The sequence below is a fragment of the Cryptomeria japonica genome, chromosome 10 (assembly GCF_030272615.1).
Source record: "Cryptomeria japonica chromosome 10, Sugi_1.0, whole genome shotgun sequence".
NCBI classification, from domain to species: domain Eukaryota; kingdom Viridiplantae; phylum Streptophyta; class Pinopsida; order Cupressales; family Cupressaceae; genus Cryptomeria; species Cryptomeria japonica.
In genome coordinates, this window is record NC_081414.1 from 697336583 (window position 1) to 697357194 (window position 20612).

General features: G+C 32.9%; 1 protein-coding gene across 1 annotated transcript; it reads right to left on the bottom strand.

The window, feature by feature from the left end:
* Window positions 1-11568: 11568 nt before the first annotated feature.
* LOC131057536 (F-box/kelch-repeat protein At5g15710-like) lies at window positions 11569-12678 on the bottom strand. Its single transcript, XM_057991701.2, has one exon. The coding sequence runs from the start codon at window positions 12676-12678 to the stop codon at window positions 11581-11583; it is 1098 nt and encodes a 365-aa protein (XP_057847684.2). The 3' UTR covers window positions 11569-11580.
* Between the last annotated feature and the right edge of the window lie 7934 nt (window positions 12679-20612).

Sequence of the window (20612 nt, forward strand, 5' to 3'; positions counted from 1 at the left end):
AAGTATAGTGCATGAATGTCAAGTAGAATCATAGATACAAAATTTATCACAAAATTTCCTTTATGTATTTATAATCATTTGGTTGTTTATATATACAAAATTTGGCCCCTAAATAGTTACAAATCAGCTCATGGCCATCTATATACAAAATTTGGCCTCTAATTACATACAAATCAGCCCATGGCCATCTACATACAAAATTGGCCTCCATTACATACAAATCAGCTCATGACCATCGTCTATATACAAAATCTGAATATATACAAATCAACTCATGGTCGTATATACATAAAATTTGGCATATAATTACATACAAATCAGCTCATGCCTTTCATCTATACACAAAATTTGGCCTCTAATTACACACAAATCAGCTCATGCCCATCATCTATATACAAGATTTGGCCTCTAGTTACATAGAAATTAGCTCATGGCCATCTATATACAAAATTTGGCCTCTAAATCACTCTACCCTTTTCTAGAATCAATCTAATAACCTTGTGGATCAGCTCTGACCCTTATTATTTCAAGTATTACCTCATGGTTAGATTCACAAACTTTCCATAAATTCTTAAATTGAGTGGTCTACCATGATATTTTTAAATCAACTGAATATTCACTATAAGAACAAGGTTAGAGTAATGAATAATATGTCTATGCATGTCGAAGTCCTTGAAAAGCCAAACATCAGATTTCTTCATATGGTACCTTAGAAGCCATGTTCCTATTACAAAAACACACCCTATTAGGTACTCAATACCCTCTCCATCAATGATTGTGGTTGTCAATTTTTTTGCCTCATTGCAACAACATAATCTCACATTAAATCTGTACACAATGAGAAAAAACATGGGTATGTGCAGGATTATGGTGGGCCAAACAGGCCCTTAAGTGGCAATGAAAATAAAAAAAACGGAGTTAGGCAAATTGATGTAAAAATTTGAATAAGTTACCAACATTATTTAAAAATTATGTAAGAATAGAATTTGTAGCATATTGAATATAGTTTCTAAGCTACTGGTTGTTTTCAGAAATAAAATAAATCTATTGGATGAAAATTTAAAATTTCAATGGAGTAGTACTAAAATTTCAGGAAAAAAATAAGAAGCAGGTGTCTATCTGACCACCCTAGTCACAATCAAATCATAATATATTTTATAAGATTTTAGATATAAGTATAAGACTCGTGTCCAAATCTGACAAATGGCTTTTTGTATTTTTTTATGAAATAAATAATAATTATGATTTTTTTACTACAACTTTTAAAAAATATAAAAAACTCGTATGTCTGACCACCATAACTTGGTCAAAACTTTATGAAATTCAATTTTTTTTTTTTAATCCTATAGTATACGAATAGTAGAATGTGACACATGTTTCAAATTCAAAAAATTTGATACCATTTGAAAGTTATAGATATTTTTCAATCAGCCTATCAATCAGGACTTTAGTCAGGGTATCGCCACTTTTTGGCCCCTCATGATCCTGCACATACCCACATACCATTTGTTTAGTACAAATAATTGGTGAGATTGCATCTGAGCTTTTAAATGAGTGTAAGTTAGTCGATCTTGTAACTGCACAAAAACCTACATAGCTTGCAACATCAGATTCATGTATCAACCATAAAATATCTAGAAATAGTAGAATTACCTTGATTACCGGGTCCCATTATTGATTTAGACGATTGCATAATGGTTGTTGCATATGTTAAACTAGCACCACCTTCATACTCTAGTTCTTCTCTAGCGAGAGCTCTTTATACATGTGCACTTGCACCATCGTGCTCTCCCTTTCCATGTCCAACCTTAATAAAATTTCAAAAATGTTGTACACCAGTCCTCAAATGCATCCTACTCAACCAATAAAACATCCTTGCATTCTTGAATTGTGATGTGCAGTTATTTGACCATATGATGTGTTGGTTGTATGTGATATTCCTTTCCCTTAAATTATCATAGTAGAGTTGAAGGCATCCTTGCACAAACTTTGTTAAATGACTATGATCGTCACTTATGTAGAAGTGATATTCTCTTATTATCTTTCTATCCTGATCCATGCTATCATTTGCATGCATGAATGTTTTTGTGTACAAAAATAGTTACCTATTGAGAGTGGTAATATTGGGATTGAAATTAATTTTGAGGTTGTAGCATATATATAATTCTCAACAAAATCTACAATAGAGATGATGGTACCAAGAGGAAGTGTATCCTTACATATCTTTAATTTCTCATCCAACCATCACATTCTATGTGTACGTATTATGTAGTAATAAATTAGTTTCTCCTCAAAACTACTCATGAACTGTGCTACGAGTATATCTTGACTCACCAACTCACATCTCTTCAATTCTTTTCCATCTATAACCCCATATATCATCAACCTATATTTTCCATAAGAGAATAGTGTCTTTCCAATTTCATGTGTACTATCTAAATGTATATGTTTTTGCAACTTTTGCAAACCACCACATGCAAAACATGAGCCTTTTAAACACATAATCTTATAAAAGGTGTAGCCATCATCTCTTTGAAATAATACACTTGAAATAAATTCTCTTGATGACTTTGGAGGTTCTTGTATACCACATTCCTATAAAACATTGTTAGTGTGCAAAGTACAACATATATGATGAAATATATCATAATGCATGGAAAATTCAATATGCATTCTACAACAACACGTAGTGTGTGCATGCTTTATCTTAACATAAAAGGGTTTTTCCATTTCATAAAACCTTTGGCTAATTCTTATTTGAGGATATGTTTGAATGAATTTCTCAAAAAAATGTGTTTGAGTCATATCCAAAATGTGCTTTGGACATAGCTCACGATTTCTTGATTCGATTCTCCTTCTAACAACATCTATTTGATTGGGTGAACCTCTTGTGTTTTCATGCCAAAAATTTTCAATTAATTGTCTTAATGCATCAACAACAACTTTGTCTTTTTGTGTAAGTCTACCCAAAAATGCCCAGAGAGAATTATTGTACAGATCCTCAAGTTTTTCATGCCTCCCTAACACATGGTAGTGTTGTTCTACTTATCTTTAATGACTTACTTGGTTTTCTTGTTAAACGAGACGTTTTAGTTTGGTTTCTCATTATGGTTGATGTAAGAACATGTCAAGTAACATTTAGATTTCAATATTTTCCCAATTTAATCCTGATCAATGACTTTAGGTAATAATTTATTATATTTATGATTTGAGTTTTCTATTTTGGGGTAAGCGTAACGTGGGGGAAACATTTTCTCTCTCTCTCTATTGTATGTGTTTAAAGCTATAAGTTTAATAAGGATGCTCCATTAATATTTTGGGTACCGAAAACATAGATCTCCCCATTTATTAGTAAATTAGGCAACAGGGCATTTGGAAAGAGCATTATTTGCATGATTTCATCTTCATTATAATTCAAGATTATTTTTTAGTATTACCAATTACAACAACCTATTGTCTCTTCCACTCTTGGTGTCTTTTTATTGCCTAGCATGTATAGCTACTTCACAGGCTATTCATTTGGTGAAACCAAGAATAGATTCACTTGTTGGTATGTGAGGTGTCAGCTCTGGTTAATTTATATAAACTCTAATATAATAGGTATATTCCCTTGAGAATGCAAGCCTTTTGAATTCTTTGTGATTTAATTTTTTCAAGAAATTCAACTTTGTTGTTATCTTAGGTATGACCAATCAAAAAATCCATCTCTCGCCTAAATACCTATCTCACACCACTTGAAATCCTGTCTCATGTGAGAAATAGGAAGTTGTTAAACAATTTTTGGGTAACTGCTGCCTAGTAAACACTCCTCTTCCCATGCAACAAAAAGAATCTGGACTCATAATTAATGTCTATTGAATCAAATAGGGATTACAATCAATGTGTCACTATATGTCTAAGGTATCTATCTATCTTAATACACTACTGTCTACATCCAAATGCATGTCTCCATTCGATGTACTCAAATTATCATTGAGAACAAGTTACTTTTAGAGGAACATTTAAAACAAATCTTAATTTTACTCCAAATTTTGTCCATTTTCCTTATCAATATCATTGACACTTGTGCAATTTGTGCACAATCTTATGACCATTAAAAAATTTCTATTCACTTAGGTACAAAATTGATGAAGAAAGCTCTAGTGGGTGCCTAATTCAAGAAAAATGGTATTGATTATTTTTAGTAGCCTCCCACAAAAAATGCTAAACAAGTTCTCAGTTGGGGGACAATAAAACTTACTAGGAGCACATGATCTATGTAGCATTAAATAATGGTCATTACAATTGAATTTTGTGAATGTGTTGTTTACCCTTCTATTTTTGAAGTTCTATTTGAGTCATGTTTATTTGTTCACCATTTTTTAATCACGATTTTAGGTTCTATTTTAATGGAAGAATGTTTCACATTTTAGAGTTAAAAGAAGGCAGATATTGTAAAATCTCAATATCCTACTTTTATGCATTTCTTATTGTTAATTTTTTTTTTGGCTCGAGTACCCTTCATAGCACAAATAATTTTCAAGTAGTGGGTATTAGTTAACATATATGGTAAACTTATTAAGTACATACGAGTGTTAGCATTGGTGATATAATTTGGTTTTGATGATAATGGGGTTGTAAATCATTAATATATATTATATTAATGTTTTTAGGGTTATTTGGATTCAATTAGTGGTTCACTTAATATGCTTGTGTTTTGCCAATTTCATGAGTTCATGTGAAATTGTTTTAGGTCAAGAAATTTCTATTATGTGCCTAGATTTTAAAAATAATTGCAATTGATTTATTTTGTTCTTTTGGATGGATAGTCCTTCCTTCTCTAGCATACCATTTTCTCAATTTCTAGCTAAGCATGCAGGTTAGACAGTTCAGGGAAAGGTACACTAAAAGAATTTTCAAAGCTTGCTTTTAGATATACAAATACCTAGATCATGCATGTACATTTTAGTAAAGACTTACAATGAAGTAATTTTTGAAGATATTTTTCCTCTATATGATTTACAAATACCTGGACCATGTATCTATATAAGTTGCAAATTGTTAGGTGTTTAAGATTTAAATTGCATATTTTCTAGATGTCTAGGAAATGTTTACAAAACAAAACTTATTGATGATTACCCTAGATATTGAAATGCTCAAGATTATATAAAAATTAGTATTACTCATACAAAATTTTGGTAGCCATGATAAGAGTGCAAAATTCTTGTGGGATCTTGTTTATTTTTATTTTTAAATATTAAGTTGAGATGTTGAATAATGTTCTTTTGGATTTCACTTGGGCATAATTCATGCAATTGGGTGATAGATATTCAACTTCCATACATAGATCCTAAAATCCCCCTTGTTTACAAGTATAATTTTCTATATCCAACATTGTATGCAATTGAAAGTACAATATATATGCGATTGAAAGTAGAATAAAGATGATTTTTTTTTTAACTTAAATGTCTAAGTTAGTCTTTATATTTCACAATAAATAATGTTGTCTTTTTATTCAGAATAATCTTAAGAGAATTACTTTCTTGTTTTTCCTTTAATTTTCATTGTTTTTTTACCTATAGCTTGTCTTTTATTCATATTGCCTTTTGACCAAATATTATTTGTATAGTTGAGCGCAGACATCAAAATTCTTTGTAAATGATGCTAGTGCTCTTGCTTCTTATTTTGGGGGACTTATAGGTGTTTTATTAAAGAATTGTTCATTTTATTATATAAAAAACTAGAGACTAAGGCTGAATGGGGATCTCCTTGAAACTGCTAAATGTGTTTTCTTTCGTCTTCCTTTAATTAAGGACAATGGTAGTTGGTTTTAATTTATTATATTTATTGTTTGATTTTGTTGTTTTGGGGGCAAGTGTGACATGGGGGAAACATTGTTATTTCTCTGTTGTGTGTGTTTAAATTTATAAGTTTAATAAGGTGGATTTCTAAAAGCTATTCCATTAATCTATTGGGTACTAAAAATATAGATCTTTTAATGTTTTAGTAAATTAGGTAGCAATTTTGAAAGAACATTATTTACATTTTGAATCTTTATTATAATTGTATATTGTTTTTGTGTATTGCCAATTGTAGTTCACTCCATTGTCTTTTCCATTATTGGTTTCTTTTTATATCCTAGCACATATACCTATTTCATAGGCTATTCGTCTAGTGGACCCAAGAATAGATTGACTTCTATGTATGCGAGGTGTCAATTATGGTTAATTTGTATAAACTCAAATATAATAGATATATATCGCCTTGAGAATGCAAGCCTTTGAAATTATTTGGTCTTTAATGTTTTCATGAGATTCAAATTTGTTGCCATCTTGGGTTTGATTCTTTGCACACTATAATTGGCATTTGGGACCTTCCGTTTAAAGCTCTGCATTAGAAGCAATTTCTCTTTCAACACTAGCAAAATTTGAAAGGTTTCTATAGAAAAATAGGCATCATCTTTTTTTAAGGGAAATAAATTTGACATATTTATTTAATTCTACACCCATAGAGTATTTCAATATAAAGCAACATCTTCAAATTTTTAGAGAAATTATTTTAACATAGTAGTTAAATTTTTATGATATAAAAATTTCACTTTTTTTGATGAGATGAATTATATTTCTCAGATATTTTAAATTGAGACATTAGATCATTCTGATTAGGTGTTGAGAAGATTTATTTTTTCTTTATATGGCATAGAGAATAATAGGATTCAGAAGTCTGTCATTGAACATGGTTTTATATGTTTTGTAATAGATGCAATTTAGACACTAGAGTTAAAGTTCACATTTCAATATTTTTTGTGGTCAATATGGATAAAATTGTTGTATCTAGTATCATGATAGGAAAGTAAAAAGATGTATGATTTCAATTGCTTTCTTGGACTATAATATTTTACTAGGTCAAATATCTTATTGGATCTTCAACCTAAGAGAATAAGAATTTGGATTAGATAAGCTGACATTGGAACCCTAGAAGAGAGATAGGATGCAATAGTAGATCATTCACATTAATTAATTATATAACCATTGAAATTGCATAGACAAACATGTTTAATGTTTCTTACAGACTAAGGCATACATGTTTTTGAAATATCTATTTATCAAGCACCACAAAGCTCGAAAGACATTATTCACTCATATTGAAGCTTTTAAAAATTAGTGCATGTACTTCATATACTAGGGTACACAATTAAAAGCTATTTAATTATGCTTCATTATTTAGAGACTATAGTGGAACCTTCATCCCTTGGTTTCTTTCAAAACATTGATCTCATGCCAGTTGGCATATCATAAATCATAGTGTCATTTACACAGCCATTTTCGATGGCCACTCAACTTCTATTCCAGCCCACACGTATTTATCCTGTTGATTGTCTAGTTTCTAGCTATGTCTTGTGTTTCAGCTATTGACTAATTCGTGAATTAAGTCTAAGACCTTTCATGAAATAACTAGTATTTTACACATCCTAAAATACAATACTATGTTTCCTCATAAATAGCTATTAGGAAACAGACGTTAAGCAATTTATAGTTGCTTCTATTCAATGTGAATCAACTAGTAATTGTAAATTATATTAAAAGCATAACTTCTATCAATGATCTTTCTTCTAGATGCAATAATAGTTTTCAGTCCTACACTACCAAATTATTTGAGAATGACATAATTTTGTACTTAAACATTTTTTTTATAGTTGAGAACTGATTATTTTTATGTTTTTTTATTTTATCTAATCATTTTAATATATTTTTCCTAGTAATATTTATTTACACAATAGTTCACCATTTCCTAATGGGTTGTTATCTATTAATATGCATTGTTTTCAATTTAATTGGATTGATGAGAGTATACATTGATATTAACTTGAATTGTCCTATGCGTAAGAATATTTTTTATTAAATTTTGTTTGAAAAAATTATGTGGATTGAATATTGATTTAAATGTGAGCACCACTTTAGAAATTACCTCATTTATAATATTAAAAATAGATTAAATGTGCATGCATTTAATTAGATTTATCTCAAAATTTGATGAAATTACATATTAGAAAGCCTCTAACAAACCATTGGCATTCTAGAATTTTACTATACTCTTAGAAATAATGTTGATGATCCAACAACAGTATTGTTTGTATGACATAAAACTCCAAGAAGCATGATGGGATAAGTTCTATAAGAAACTCAAAAAAATCCTCAATTAACAAAATACTTATAGCTACTGCATATTTATATTAATACCAAAATTCAAGCTCCATTTATTTCTTTTGACAAATTTCCAGCTCTCATTTGATATTATCATTTTCAATGAAAAAATGAGGTGTCTAAAATTATCCTAAGGTTAACTATCTTTCTTAATATGGATTGGTTGTAAAATTGTAGAAACATACATTCCACTTCTAATGTGTATTGATCAATCCATAAATGAGCTTCTAAATAGAATGCCTATAGAATTAAGACATTTCTATCATAATCAGAAACTGAGCTTCTAAATAGAATGCCTATAGAATTAAGACATTTCTATCATAATCAGAAACTGAGCTTCTAAATAGAATGCCTATAGAATTAAGACATTTCTATCATAATCAGAAACTGAGCTTCTAAATAGAATGCCTATAGAATTAAGACATTTCTATCATAATCAGAAACTGAGCTTCTAAATAGAATGCCTATAGAATTAAGACATTTCTATCATAATCAGAAACCATTACTATCTTCTTTTTATAGATAACAAAAACTCATATTTATTAACTTCATTTACATAATAATCTTTTATAATAATCATTTTTAATGAATTCAATAAAAATATATCTTTAATTTTCTAGCATTGTATCCCTTAAACCTTTTATAAATACAAGTACTAGTTTTATAATCTCAAATAATGCGAAAGGAAAATGATGTGAGAGGATCAGATCTGAACGAAAACTTCCAATGCTTTTATTTAATTATATTACTTTCACACAAAGCAAGTTCATTCTATTATATTGCTTATTTCAACATAGCTTAGTATAGAATACAACATCTCTCTGTAGTCAAAATTATTTTTCTTTGCAACTCGTGTTTAAAATACTATCACACAGATAATATGAAAAAAGTTCAGAAGTGGAAACCATAAAAATTACTTTTATTCTCAACTCTGATGAATTGGTCAAACTACCTCCTGTAAAGAATTGATATAATTTGTGGACCCTCACTTATCTTAAATAACACAACAAAAATTCCTATCACCATGTTTGCCTTTCTTTGACCATGATTTTCATGCTTGCTATATGTCTCCATAAGTGAATCATAAATGGGAAAAGTGCAGGAAAGAGGTGAACATATACACTTGTGCATTGCAAAACATTAGAAATTCATAAATTTTTATTCATTTCAAATATTTTTTGGTTTGAATGCGGCTAGATTACTGAATTTAATACTTTCTAAGAGCTCGTTTTATGTTTTATTCTAAGTCTTTTAAGCCATCTATGGGATGCTTGTTTATTCAATATTGTTGTTCTGGATCATTAAAAAATGGCAGTTAAAGTGAGTTTTTATTTTTTTCCCTTTTTCTTTATAAAGAGGAGATGTTAAATTTTAAATGGAGTTAATTATGGGTGAAGTTTGGATTGAGTTGATTGTTGAAAACTAGAGCAATCATTCAATTCAAATTGAATTTTGGATAGATTTTATTGTGATAGTAATAATGGTTGTAAAATAAGGTTATATTTTATATAGTTTCTTTTTTAATTGAGAATGCTAATTTCTATTTTAAGACTTAATGTTAAATATTTTACTTTACCTATTTTGCTGCTTTAAGTATATTAGTTTTAATTCTTTGGAGGTTAAGTTTATTATGATAAGATTTTTATAGGGTATAATGGGGCTAGAATTAAACAATACACTTTAAGCTTTGATTTGTTTAAGTAATTAATGCTATGAGATTTCCACAATCCATGTTGTATTTTCTTAATTGTTTAAGTAACTCATTTAAAATTTCACTAGTTTTTTCAAGAAGACCCATCTATTAATATGATTTCAAATGGGTCATCGAAATAAGTCAAAGTTTAGAGTTTATTACTTAAACTAGATCATATAATGATATCTTTCTCTTTTGTATGAAAGTTTTTTTATTCATTTTCCTAAACATGTTGTAAATTAAACTTTTACTATAAATTTTTAACATCTTTTCTTTTGAAATTAATATGATATGAATTATCTCCTAATAGTATTATTTGATGAAATAAAGTATTTGTTAACTTTTCCTCACACATAACAAACAATCTATTAAGGATTTGAGAACATGATAACTTATAGTAAACAAACCAGAATCTATACTATTCATTAACAGGAAGAAGCTGATTTGCCAATCACATCAAGTTAAGTGGATAATGACATTTATCTAATGGGGGACGGTGCGAGTAGGCGGCGTTTCCACATCAGCGTTGCTGGAATGAACCGGAAGTAGTAATTTCAATAGAAAGCGATGCACAACCATTGATATTTTTCCATCGTTTTACTCACATGTTTTCCTCTTCTTCTTCTAAACGACAGCAACAAAACAGACAACTTTCGCCATTAAACCACAAACGTTTGGTTGTAATTATGGAGTGCGTAAACTCTTATTAATCAAAGTTGGTATGAATACGATTCTATAGCAAATTTCAAATAGATAGCGATGCACAGTCATTGAGATTTTTCCGTCGTCGTACTCATGTTTTCTTGTTCTTCTAAATTGAATCATACAACTTTCTCCATTAAACCACCTAACATTTCTTCTTGTTTTTTGTTCCACTACAAATTGTATATCACGGAAAGGATGTTCGTTGATTTCAACATAGTTTTCGGATAGAATGTCTGTATTCAAAACTCTGAGTGGTATTTTTGGTTTTACACATCAAATCGTTGGGCTTTAATTCCAGGAAACCATCTTCTGGAATACACAATTCTTGGGCTTTAATTGAAGTCGAGAGTGCTGACCTTTATTGTAAGGCTTGAAGTTTCATACTCTATTGCGCAATTATGTAGTTGTTTGAATTATCCTACCCTCAATTTATACAGGCTAAGTTTTTTATTAAAAGATTTTTTAAATGTATAATGATGTTTTTATAAATTTTGCACATGTTTTCATTTATATTGATATTGTAAAGCCATGTCAATCAATCAACTTCGAAAAATTATTAATTTACCATAAATGCAATTTTTTGCAAGCATACCATACATACATACAAATCTCTTTAAATCCATTTCATATTGCACAATTAATACAATCAATACAATTAATTCTCTTAAAAAACATGTCTCGATGACACTTCTGTTGTACAATTAATACAATCATATTGCTTGCTTTGAATACCAGTTCCAACTGACAAGAAAACATTGAGCACAAACTGATTTTGGCAGCCCTTGCTTTCAATTGAGCGTTTAATGGCCCACAGCCTTCTGATCAGTCATGTTCACTGAGCTGACCAGCTTTTTATTTAAAAATAAATAAACAATTAAAGAAAGCCGTGCAGAACTATATCTGGCACGTCCTGCACTTAGTCCCACATTTTTTTACTCTTATTCTATTCATACAGGTTTTGATTTCCCATTGTTGATACACCGGACGACAAAACCAAAATTAAGAGAATCTAGTAGTAGGCATAATTTCCAGCGGAAGGCATCTCATACTCACATATCTCAAATCCGCAGGAAACTTGGGCAACCAATTCCAAGAGCTTGTGCTCACATCATACACAAGTATCTCCATGCTTTCGTTGGCTCTGAAACAGATTTTATCTCCCACTCCCACGCATTCAAACCAATTTGAATTCGAACTTCTCTTAAATTCCTCACACACACAACTCGGCATTTTCCCAATCTCTTTCCACTTATAATCATCCTTCCCTGTCTTCTGGAAAACTAACTCCCACACAATTAAGCCTTTCAAACACTGATTTTCTTCGATTGCTCCAACCACAAACACACCACTCTTACAACAAACAAGCCGAGCCCGCAAATTGTTGGCGTCTGCTGTGGGCATAGCCATGACAGAAGTGATCCCCTCTTCAATATTGTAGGCCATTATGCCCCCACTGCCCGTCATACCCAACAAATAGCCCTTGAAGAAGAACATATTTTCAGTCTTTAAAACCACATCAGTAATGCTGCCTACAACTTTCCATGCCTTGGTAGTCGAATTATATGCTTCTACTACAACTGTACCAGTGCTGCTCATGCCCACCACCATGACTGTATATTCTTCCGTCTTATTCCCCGCTGGTAAAATGGTCCTAGCCATAATTTTACTAACAGAAACCATTTCTGGCAGCGTCGAGTAAGTTTGGGTAAGGGGATTGCAAACACACAGCGTCGGAGAACTATAGCCAAACAAGAAATTGGCGTTAATGTCTGCCAAGAGCAGCCCAGAAGCAGATCCTCTGAAATTGATGGGGCGATCATGAGGTATGAAAGATAAAGAAATTGTTCGCCATGTGTGGGTGATGAAGGTATAGATTAGAGAGGGAAGTTGGGTTTTGGCAGGGCAAAGAATGAGAAATGGCTGGCTATTTCTTGCTATGGAATTGAAATATGGTGATGAGAAGAGACCATTCCAGGTCTTGCAAACAGCCCTGAAACGGAAGAAGCAGTGCACTGGAAGGCATTCCAGTATTCTTTCCTTCAAATGTTCAGGCAAATCTGACCACATTGTTTGGTTAGGAATTCTGAGCTTACCCATTTTCACATGTAAAGGCAATTATCCCAAATAGAGATGGGCAAATATTTATAGCAGCGACAAGCTCAACCTTTGCTTTGAATAACCTCATTAATCAATTAAACTCAATATTTAAAGTTGGGTCAACGCGGACAGCCTGCCAGCAGCCGGCTGCTAATGGTGTCCCCATAAATTAATTAAAACCAAACAATAAATATGATTTAAATTATTTAGTCAGCTCTTCGGGGGGATTACATTACAGTTTCCTCTTTTGATTTCTCTTCCTTCTGCACATGTCAAACTGTACGCTTTCCAGAAAAAAGAACAATAATGTAATTTATTATATTGATTTTGGAATTGACAGCTACCAGATGTATTTATGCGTTAGTTGTACCTAAAGAGGCATGTTTAAGGATTTTTTTTAATTTAATTTTATATTGGTTTTGAGGAGAGTGAGGAGAGTATTTTAATGTACAGATTTATTGATAAATGACATGATTTATTGACAAATGGCATAATTTTATATAAATTTGATTATCCTACTTTATGTTATCTATATATTCTATTTATATATTTTCATACAATTATTATTCATTCTCTTTGATGAGTTCACATATATTTGTCTTATATGGTTGTTTATTAGTTCCATGTTCACACTTGTTTACTTGCACATATATCCACTTTGATCTAGCTCCCATTTTTTTTACCATGGTCAATGAGGTTGTCATTATACCATGGATTCATTTTTAGAATTTATATTTGACCAATTTCATTTCTAGAATTTAGATTTGACCAACTTCATTTCTAGAATTTAGATTTGACCAACTTCCAACTCTTACCCTTCCTGCTTAAGTTTGAGTTAACACAAAACTGCATGATATCTTTCTATTTCCTTCTATTTAAATGTACCCAATGCATTCATTGTAATCTCTACATTTTGAGAGCTAAATTTGATTATAATTTGCATTAAATATAAATTTCAATTAGTACACTAAAAGGAACTTAACCTTATGCACAATTATTTTAGAGGCAAAATCTTCTAATTATATTTGATCATGGTTTGATCTATGTTGCTTGATCTAGGCAAAAGATCCTTGCTATAAAATGATAATCCTTTAAGACATTTTAAAATAACATTATGTCTATAGACATTCATGAAACACATACGAAATCAAGGGTGATGAGGAATATTAAAGAACAAAAAATTACAAGTTACACAAGATAAACTCGTGGGTGCAAAAAAGTTCATAGTTGTGAATTCCATCTATGATAGTCAAATTCATTCTTAAATATTTATAGTGAAATATTCTAAATTATACAAGACATTATTAATATATCAACCATACTTTCTAATTAGAAAATGTACCAGATTAAAATATTCATTATTATTTGTAAATCTATTATTCATTAACACAAAAAATATAGATAAATAACTATTGAGAGCTACAAATATTTAGCTACAACTAACAAGAATATGATAAATTAAATATTTGTGCTTAAGTACTTGGGAGGTTATATTTATACTCTATTATCATGGATAAGAAGAGAGTTGAAGTGATGCACATGGTAAGAAAGAACATGTGTAAGAGTTTAAAAGAATCAATTAATAGCTATAAGATTTATCACAACATAATATAGAATATTCTTAATATTTGTGTTAATCCATACTCATATATATAGTATCAATTATATTTCGATATACTGTTTCTTCTTATACGCATGCATTGGACCATACGCATACACCTTCTTTCCTATAAATATTTTTGTATCTTCCTTATCTATATATACAATTCTATCTTTATGTTTGTGACACCTTTACACATATCCAAGCATAAGTAAATTGTGTATATGTTTATGGCTATCTTTTGGCTTGGTATTTGATTCAATACTTTTGCAATGAGTGAATGTTGTTCTATTTTTAACTCTATCTTTCTAGCATCATACCCTCATTCAAATCATGATTCCTTGGCCCTATCTTATTAAAACTATCAAAATTAGGTTATACAAAATTGTTTAAGGCTTATTGTCATTCAATGAAGAATATTTTTTTATAGCTCTTTGTAAAGCGGAAAAATCGCGATCGAACCCTAGTTGTTCTCCCCTCTTCCGACTCCGAGGAGAGAGAAGGGAGGTTCGCTAGGATTCGATGGTTTTTCACTTAGGGGAGAGACTTTACATTCAAAAGAGGGGTTGAAACTCATAAGATCCAATCCCACGCAATGCAAGATTGGATGCTAAATGAATTTCAAGGGTTAGGAAAGCAAGGCTACCCTCTTTTGTAAAGAATGTTGTCAAGGAAATTAAGCTAAGCATGCATAGAAAGTCATAAAGATTCGCTTATAAACTGAGTTCGGGTTATAGGATGAAGCTGCGGACCTGGAATTAGCAGTAAAATGTCGATACGACGCTGTCCTACAAATTTGAGCAAAAGTTGTCAGGACGATGGCGCCCGGCGCCACGGTCCTCCGAAAAATCCGCGAAACGAAGGGGGATCTGTTCGTCTCTGCACAAGGATTCTAGATCTTCAATTTCAGCCGCGTACCTGCAACCTACACACAGAAAAGCGAAGACAATTGGGGGGTTAGGGATTGGGGGTTTGCCTTTAGGTCAAACCCCGGTTTTGGAATTAACCAAGAAATGAGTAAGAGCTGTAAATGTAAATGATTGTAAAACAAGTACTAATACCTTGTTCTAAGGATGTTTGTATCCTTATGTGCGAAGGTTTAGATGTTGTATGTTGTATGTTGTATGTTGTAGCATGTAGTATGTGATCTCCTCTTCAATGGTTGAATCCTTGTCTTGAATGCAACACTTAGCCTTGAAGGGAGACTTGAGATGATCAATTGCTTGAAGGAATGCTTGAATGCTTAATGCTTGAGTATAATTTCCACGCCTTGTACACATATCCTCTTCATATATCAAATGAGAGAGAAAAATGTAGTTTATATACTTGTCATTTAGGGCTGATAGACTGATTTTCCCGACCTTAGGCCGACCAGGAAATGTAATTTCCAAATTGCAAAAAAAAAGACTCGAGCCCTTAGGAGACCGGGCCCAAAATAGGACCCAGGGACCAGGGCGCTGGGCGCCCTGGTCCTGAGGGACCAGGGCGCTGGGCGCTCTGGTCCCACCTCCCGGGACAGTAGGGTGCAAGGAGGTTCAGGCCAGGGTGCTTGAAAAATGCAGTTTTCAGTGTCATGAGCAAGTTTCAGGGTCTCCATTCAGGTTGCGTGTTGCGTCGCCATCGTGAAGACCGAAATGCAGTCGAAATTGCAAGTGTCACAATTTTAGGACGCTACATTTAGCCCCCACTTTAGCGGGAGTATGTATGCTCATACTTCCGGTAAAGTACAAGGAAACAACATTGAAAGACTTTCACCACGTCAAGGAGGCAAGATACACCGAGCGCCCAGTGGACTAAGGATCTTACGACTTCGATTGACAAAGTAAAAGGGAGGATCACGAGGAAGAACCATGACTGTCAGTAGTAAGGTTCCCTCACTATGAGTCATGCAAGAAAGATATCAAAAATTTTCAAGGCAAGGTTAAATTTACCAAGAAATTTTCAAGTATCTTGAAAAGATATGAACGGGATGTATGCCCCCCTACGTTAAAGCGATCGCACACGCCTCACCGGGGGTGATTGTTTTAACGTAGTGATACACATAAGAAATGAGAAAGGAAAGGAGCACGTTATCGCAAGGATTTAGCCCCCAAGTGTGAGATAAGCCCAAGGATAATAGACACAAAACACAAAGCACAAGGTGACTTCACTTTCCTCGGGGTCAGTATGCTGTATGATAAGTCATGTATATATATCATATGTATGTATGCATAATTGTTCTTCATTCCCCAATCAAGGAAGGTCACCTAGAAGAAGGGAACACATGTGTCTTTTGAGTCAACATGAGAGAGATCGAGAGATCTCAATGCTTTGCATCGTCCTCAAGTAGACAACACCAAGGACAACAAATAGAAGAATGAGAATAACATATAGAAGAAGTAACAAAAGAGAGGGGGAGAGAGTCTACTATGCTAATGTAACTAGTCTAGCACGCCATCTACCCCCCGATCTTGCTGATCAATGTTTCGGGAAGGCAGGGAACACGCTAGAGGAGGAACATCCAACACAGCAGATGGAGCTATCACAAGATCCAAACAAGGGCTATGTTCATGTTCCGAGCCACATTGTTCTTGTCTAGGAGCTAGGATAAGTGCTTTAGAAAATTCGTTAGATAAATGGTTATCAACATCAACAAGTTCATATTCACTATCAGAAGCAAGAGGAGTAACATTTTCATCTATATCATCATCAAGATTTATAAAAATAGGATCTTTAACTCGCACAGGATCAAGACCATCATGCATCTTATGTTTAGGAGGTTTAGGCTCAATGTCCGGCTGAGGAGAAAATGGAATAATGCTTGTTGAAGGTGTTTTTGGAGATTGCAAAGTTTGAGCTCTAAGACGACGCTTTCGCCGGCGTTCACGTGCAGAACGATTTCGTCTAGTCTTAGTAGGAAGTTGCGAAGACTGAGGAGGAGGAATGTTCTCATCCTTAGCACTTGGGTGTTTAGGTTGTGGTCTCTTAGGCTGGATAATAGGAGAAGAAGAAGGTCTCTTCTCTCTATAAAAAGAAGGAGGAACTGCTCCATATAAAGGAGGAATATTTGGTTTAGGGAGAAGACCAAGTCCATCATGACGAGGAGGTATAGGTCTACTCTTAGGAAGTTTATTAGGTATAGACATAGTCACATCCATAGGGATGGGTTGAGAATCTTCTTGAGGAAAGACATTAGTTTTATCTTTCAAAGGAAGAACTTCCTTCTCAAGAATGATAGGAATGTCAAGTTTAGGTGTTCTAGGTTCACTTAGAGATAGGATCATATTTGTTTTCCACTTTTGATAAGATTTGAAAAGATGATCACTTCGCGGAGGAAGAGATTGGAATTGTTTAGGCCAAAAGTAATCAAGAGGAACACTAGAGGTTCTTTCAGCTGGTTTAAAGAGACTATGATTGACAGTAACAACTTCACCATTGTGGGGAAATTTCAAACACTTATGAATAGGAGAAGCAATAGCTTTCATGGAAGATAGCCAAGGATAGCCAAGCTTCACACGAAATTGTTCGGAAGATGGAATAATAGAAAAGTTCACATCAAGAGATTTGTTATGGACCTCAATAGGCAATGTAATGGAACCAATTGCAGGAGAAGAAAATGCATCAAATAATTTCACAATCACATCTGTTTTGTCATATATCACTTGATTCAATTGCAAAGTAAAAAGAAATTCTTCAGTAATAACATTAACCATGCACGAAGGATCAATAAGCACTCCACGGCAAGGTGTATTCTTAACTTTTGCAACTATTTATAAAGGACCATCAGGTGCCCTAATGGTTTCGCTAGAATCAAATGTGATGGAAGGTTCTTCAGGGATTTCTTGCTGCTCTACAAAGTTAATCACATTCGGAGTCATAGACACAAGACCATCAGATGAGAGAGAGGAATCATTAGTCTCAATCGCATTAGAGGTATGAGAAGGCAATGGATCAGTGAAAATCTGAAGATTTTGATTAGGAGGAGCTACAGATGTGTTGCCTTTATCATTCACTCCAGAAACAGAGATAGTATTATTATCAATCAAATCTTGAATTTTACCCTTTAAAGAAAAACATTTTTCAGTATCATGCCTAGGCTGACGATGAAATTGACAAAAGGCTTTGTTATCAAAATAAGGTGAAGTAATCTTTGCAGGATCAATTTGTCTTATAGGAGGAAGAGAAAGCACATTTTGTTCCAATAACTTATTCATAATACTATGCAATGATTCATTCAAAGGAGTATACTTTCTTTCTTTCTTGAAAAATTTAGAAATAGGAGGCACACCTGATGCTGCATTCACATTGTTGTTGATGATGTTTTCATTGAATTTGATGGAATCTCTGTTCGGTTTAAACTTCCCAAATGGTTGTTAACTGCTATCACCCTTATCACTCGGAGCCATAGGATGTGATTGTTCCATTTGACTCACAGTCAGTTGATAATTGTGAAGAGTGGCGCACAACTGTTGGAAAGAAGTAAACTCAGAAAACAGAAGTTTGTCTCGAATATCTTTTTGTAAATTAGAAATAAAGATTCTTTGAATATCATTGTCAGGCACTGGAAAAGAAATTTGAGCATACAAATGCTTATATCTACCAATGAAATCAGTCACTTTTTCTTTAACACCTTGTTTACAATGCATTAAATCAATCAAAGTAACTTTAGGACTTATATTGTTTTGAAATTGTTGAATGAAAGCATTTGCAAGTTGTTCGAAAGAAGTAATAGAATAAGAAGGCAACGAGCAATACCATTGTAGGGCTTTGTCTCTTAATGTTCTAGTAAATAGTTTTGCAAGCAACCTTTGGTCATAAGCAAAATTGGTACAAATTGTTTGAAAAGTCTTAACATGTGTTAGAGGATCTCCTTTACCATTATAAAGTTCCAAATGCGGGATTTCAACATGTTTAGGAGGAATAGCTCGGACAATGTCAAGAGAAAGTGGGCTCGCAACATCAAATGTGGGCACACTAAACTTAGATTGATTCATAGAGGCAATTTGTTGCTGTAAAGAAGAGACAGTTTGTGCTAGATTGTTAATGGTCGCTTCAGTCGAAGAATTCATATTGGATGTGTTAGATTGAGATGGAGGTGTTATGTTATTGAAAGAAGGTAGAGAGTAAGGTGGTGGGACCCTATGATAATTAGTCATAGGAGATGATTGGACAGGAGGAACACTACAAGGAGGAATAGAATGATTAAATGAATTGCCCCCTTGCGTCATGTTCATTTGTGATGATATAATAGGCACACTCATTGAAGGGACGAATGAAGAAATCGGATTGAATGAAGGAATAGGGTTAATTGAAGAAGAGGGATTGCCCCCATGACTGGTGATCACAAGAGGAATGTCTTGTGTAGAAGTAGCCATTATGTTTGATGTAAAAGTAGGTATGCTAGCAATAGAAGTCATCAAAGGAATAGAATGATTGTCTTGAGTAGGAGGTTGTGTATAACCTAAGGTTTCGGCACAACTCTTCATAGGCATCACATTTGAATCCACAATGTGTGCAATACCACGCAAAATATCAATTCCATTCTTATCACTTTGAAGCATATGTTTTAGACCCTCAATTAAAGGAAGAGCTTGACTATCAGGGTATTCTTGAGACATCCATTGTCGAAAATCGTCAAATTGGTTATCCAATTTCGAAAGTTGTTCTTCAGAAACCTCATGGAGAGCTTCTTCATCATTAGGAGGATTAGAGGAATTACCCATGTCCTCGTTAAAAAGGCCATTCAAATTAGGCTCCATCTCCTCAGTAGTTAAACCTCGGAAAGACTTAATTCTACGGCTTCGTCTAACGGGAATAGTGTAAGTAGGGCTTATTGTTGTAAAACTCATGCACTAGAGAAGGAGAGAAAATTTTGAATTTAGAGGTAGCAATTTTCAGTAAGATCAACCAATTTTCTGGATTTAAGCTGTTAAATGCAATCACAACAGTCTCCCGAAATTTCAGAAAAAATGTCCGGGACCGTGGCGCCCGGAGTGCAACACGGTCCCTGCAACTTTTTTCGAAATTTGCAGGGATGAAAGGTATGATGATTTTAGAGCTAATCTGAAAAAATTGAGTGATTTTACAATCTGTAGATAGGCCAAATTAAAGTTGTAATCTCAAAATTGAACCCTATCAAGATTGTCGAAAAATGCAAAATTTGAGTTTTTAAAAAGAGAGGGAAACTGAAATTTTGAATTTTATGATTTTAGAGGGAATGTCAAAAGCAATGCAAATTTTGAAATTTGAAAATTGACTCAATTTCACGCAAAATTCAATTTTGAAAGCGGAAATCAAAGTTGTTGTAATTAAGCACTTAATTTCAAAAGTCACAAAATGCAAGAATTTGAATAAA

Excerpts from the sequence above, each read along its gene's own strand:
- LOC131057536 (XM_057991701.2), bottom strand. The coding sequence starts at position 12,678 with ATGGGTAAGCTCAGAATTCCTAACCAAACAATGTGGTCAGATTTGCCT.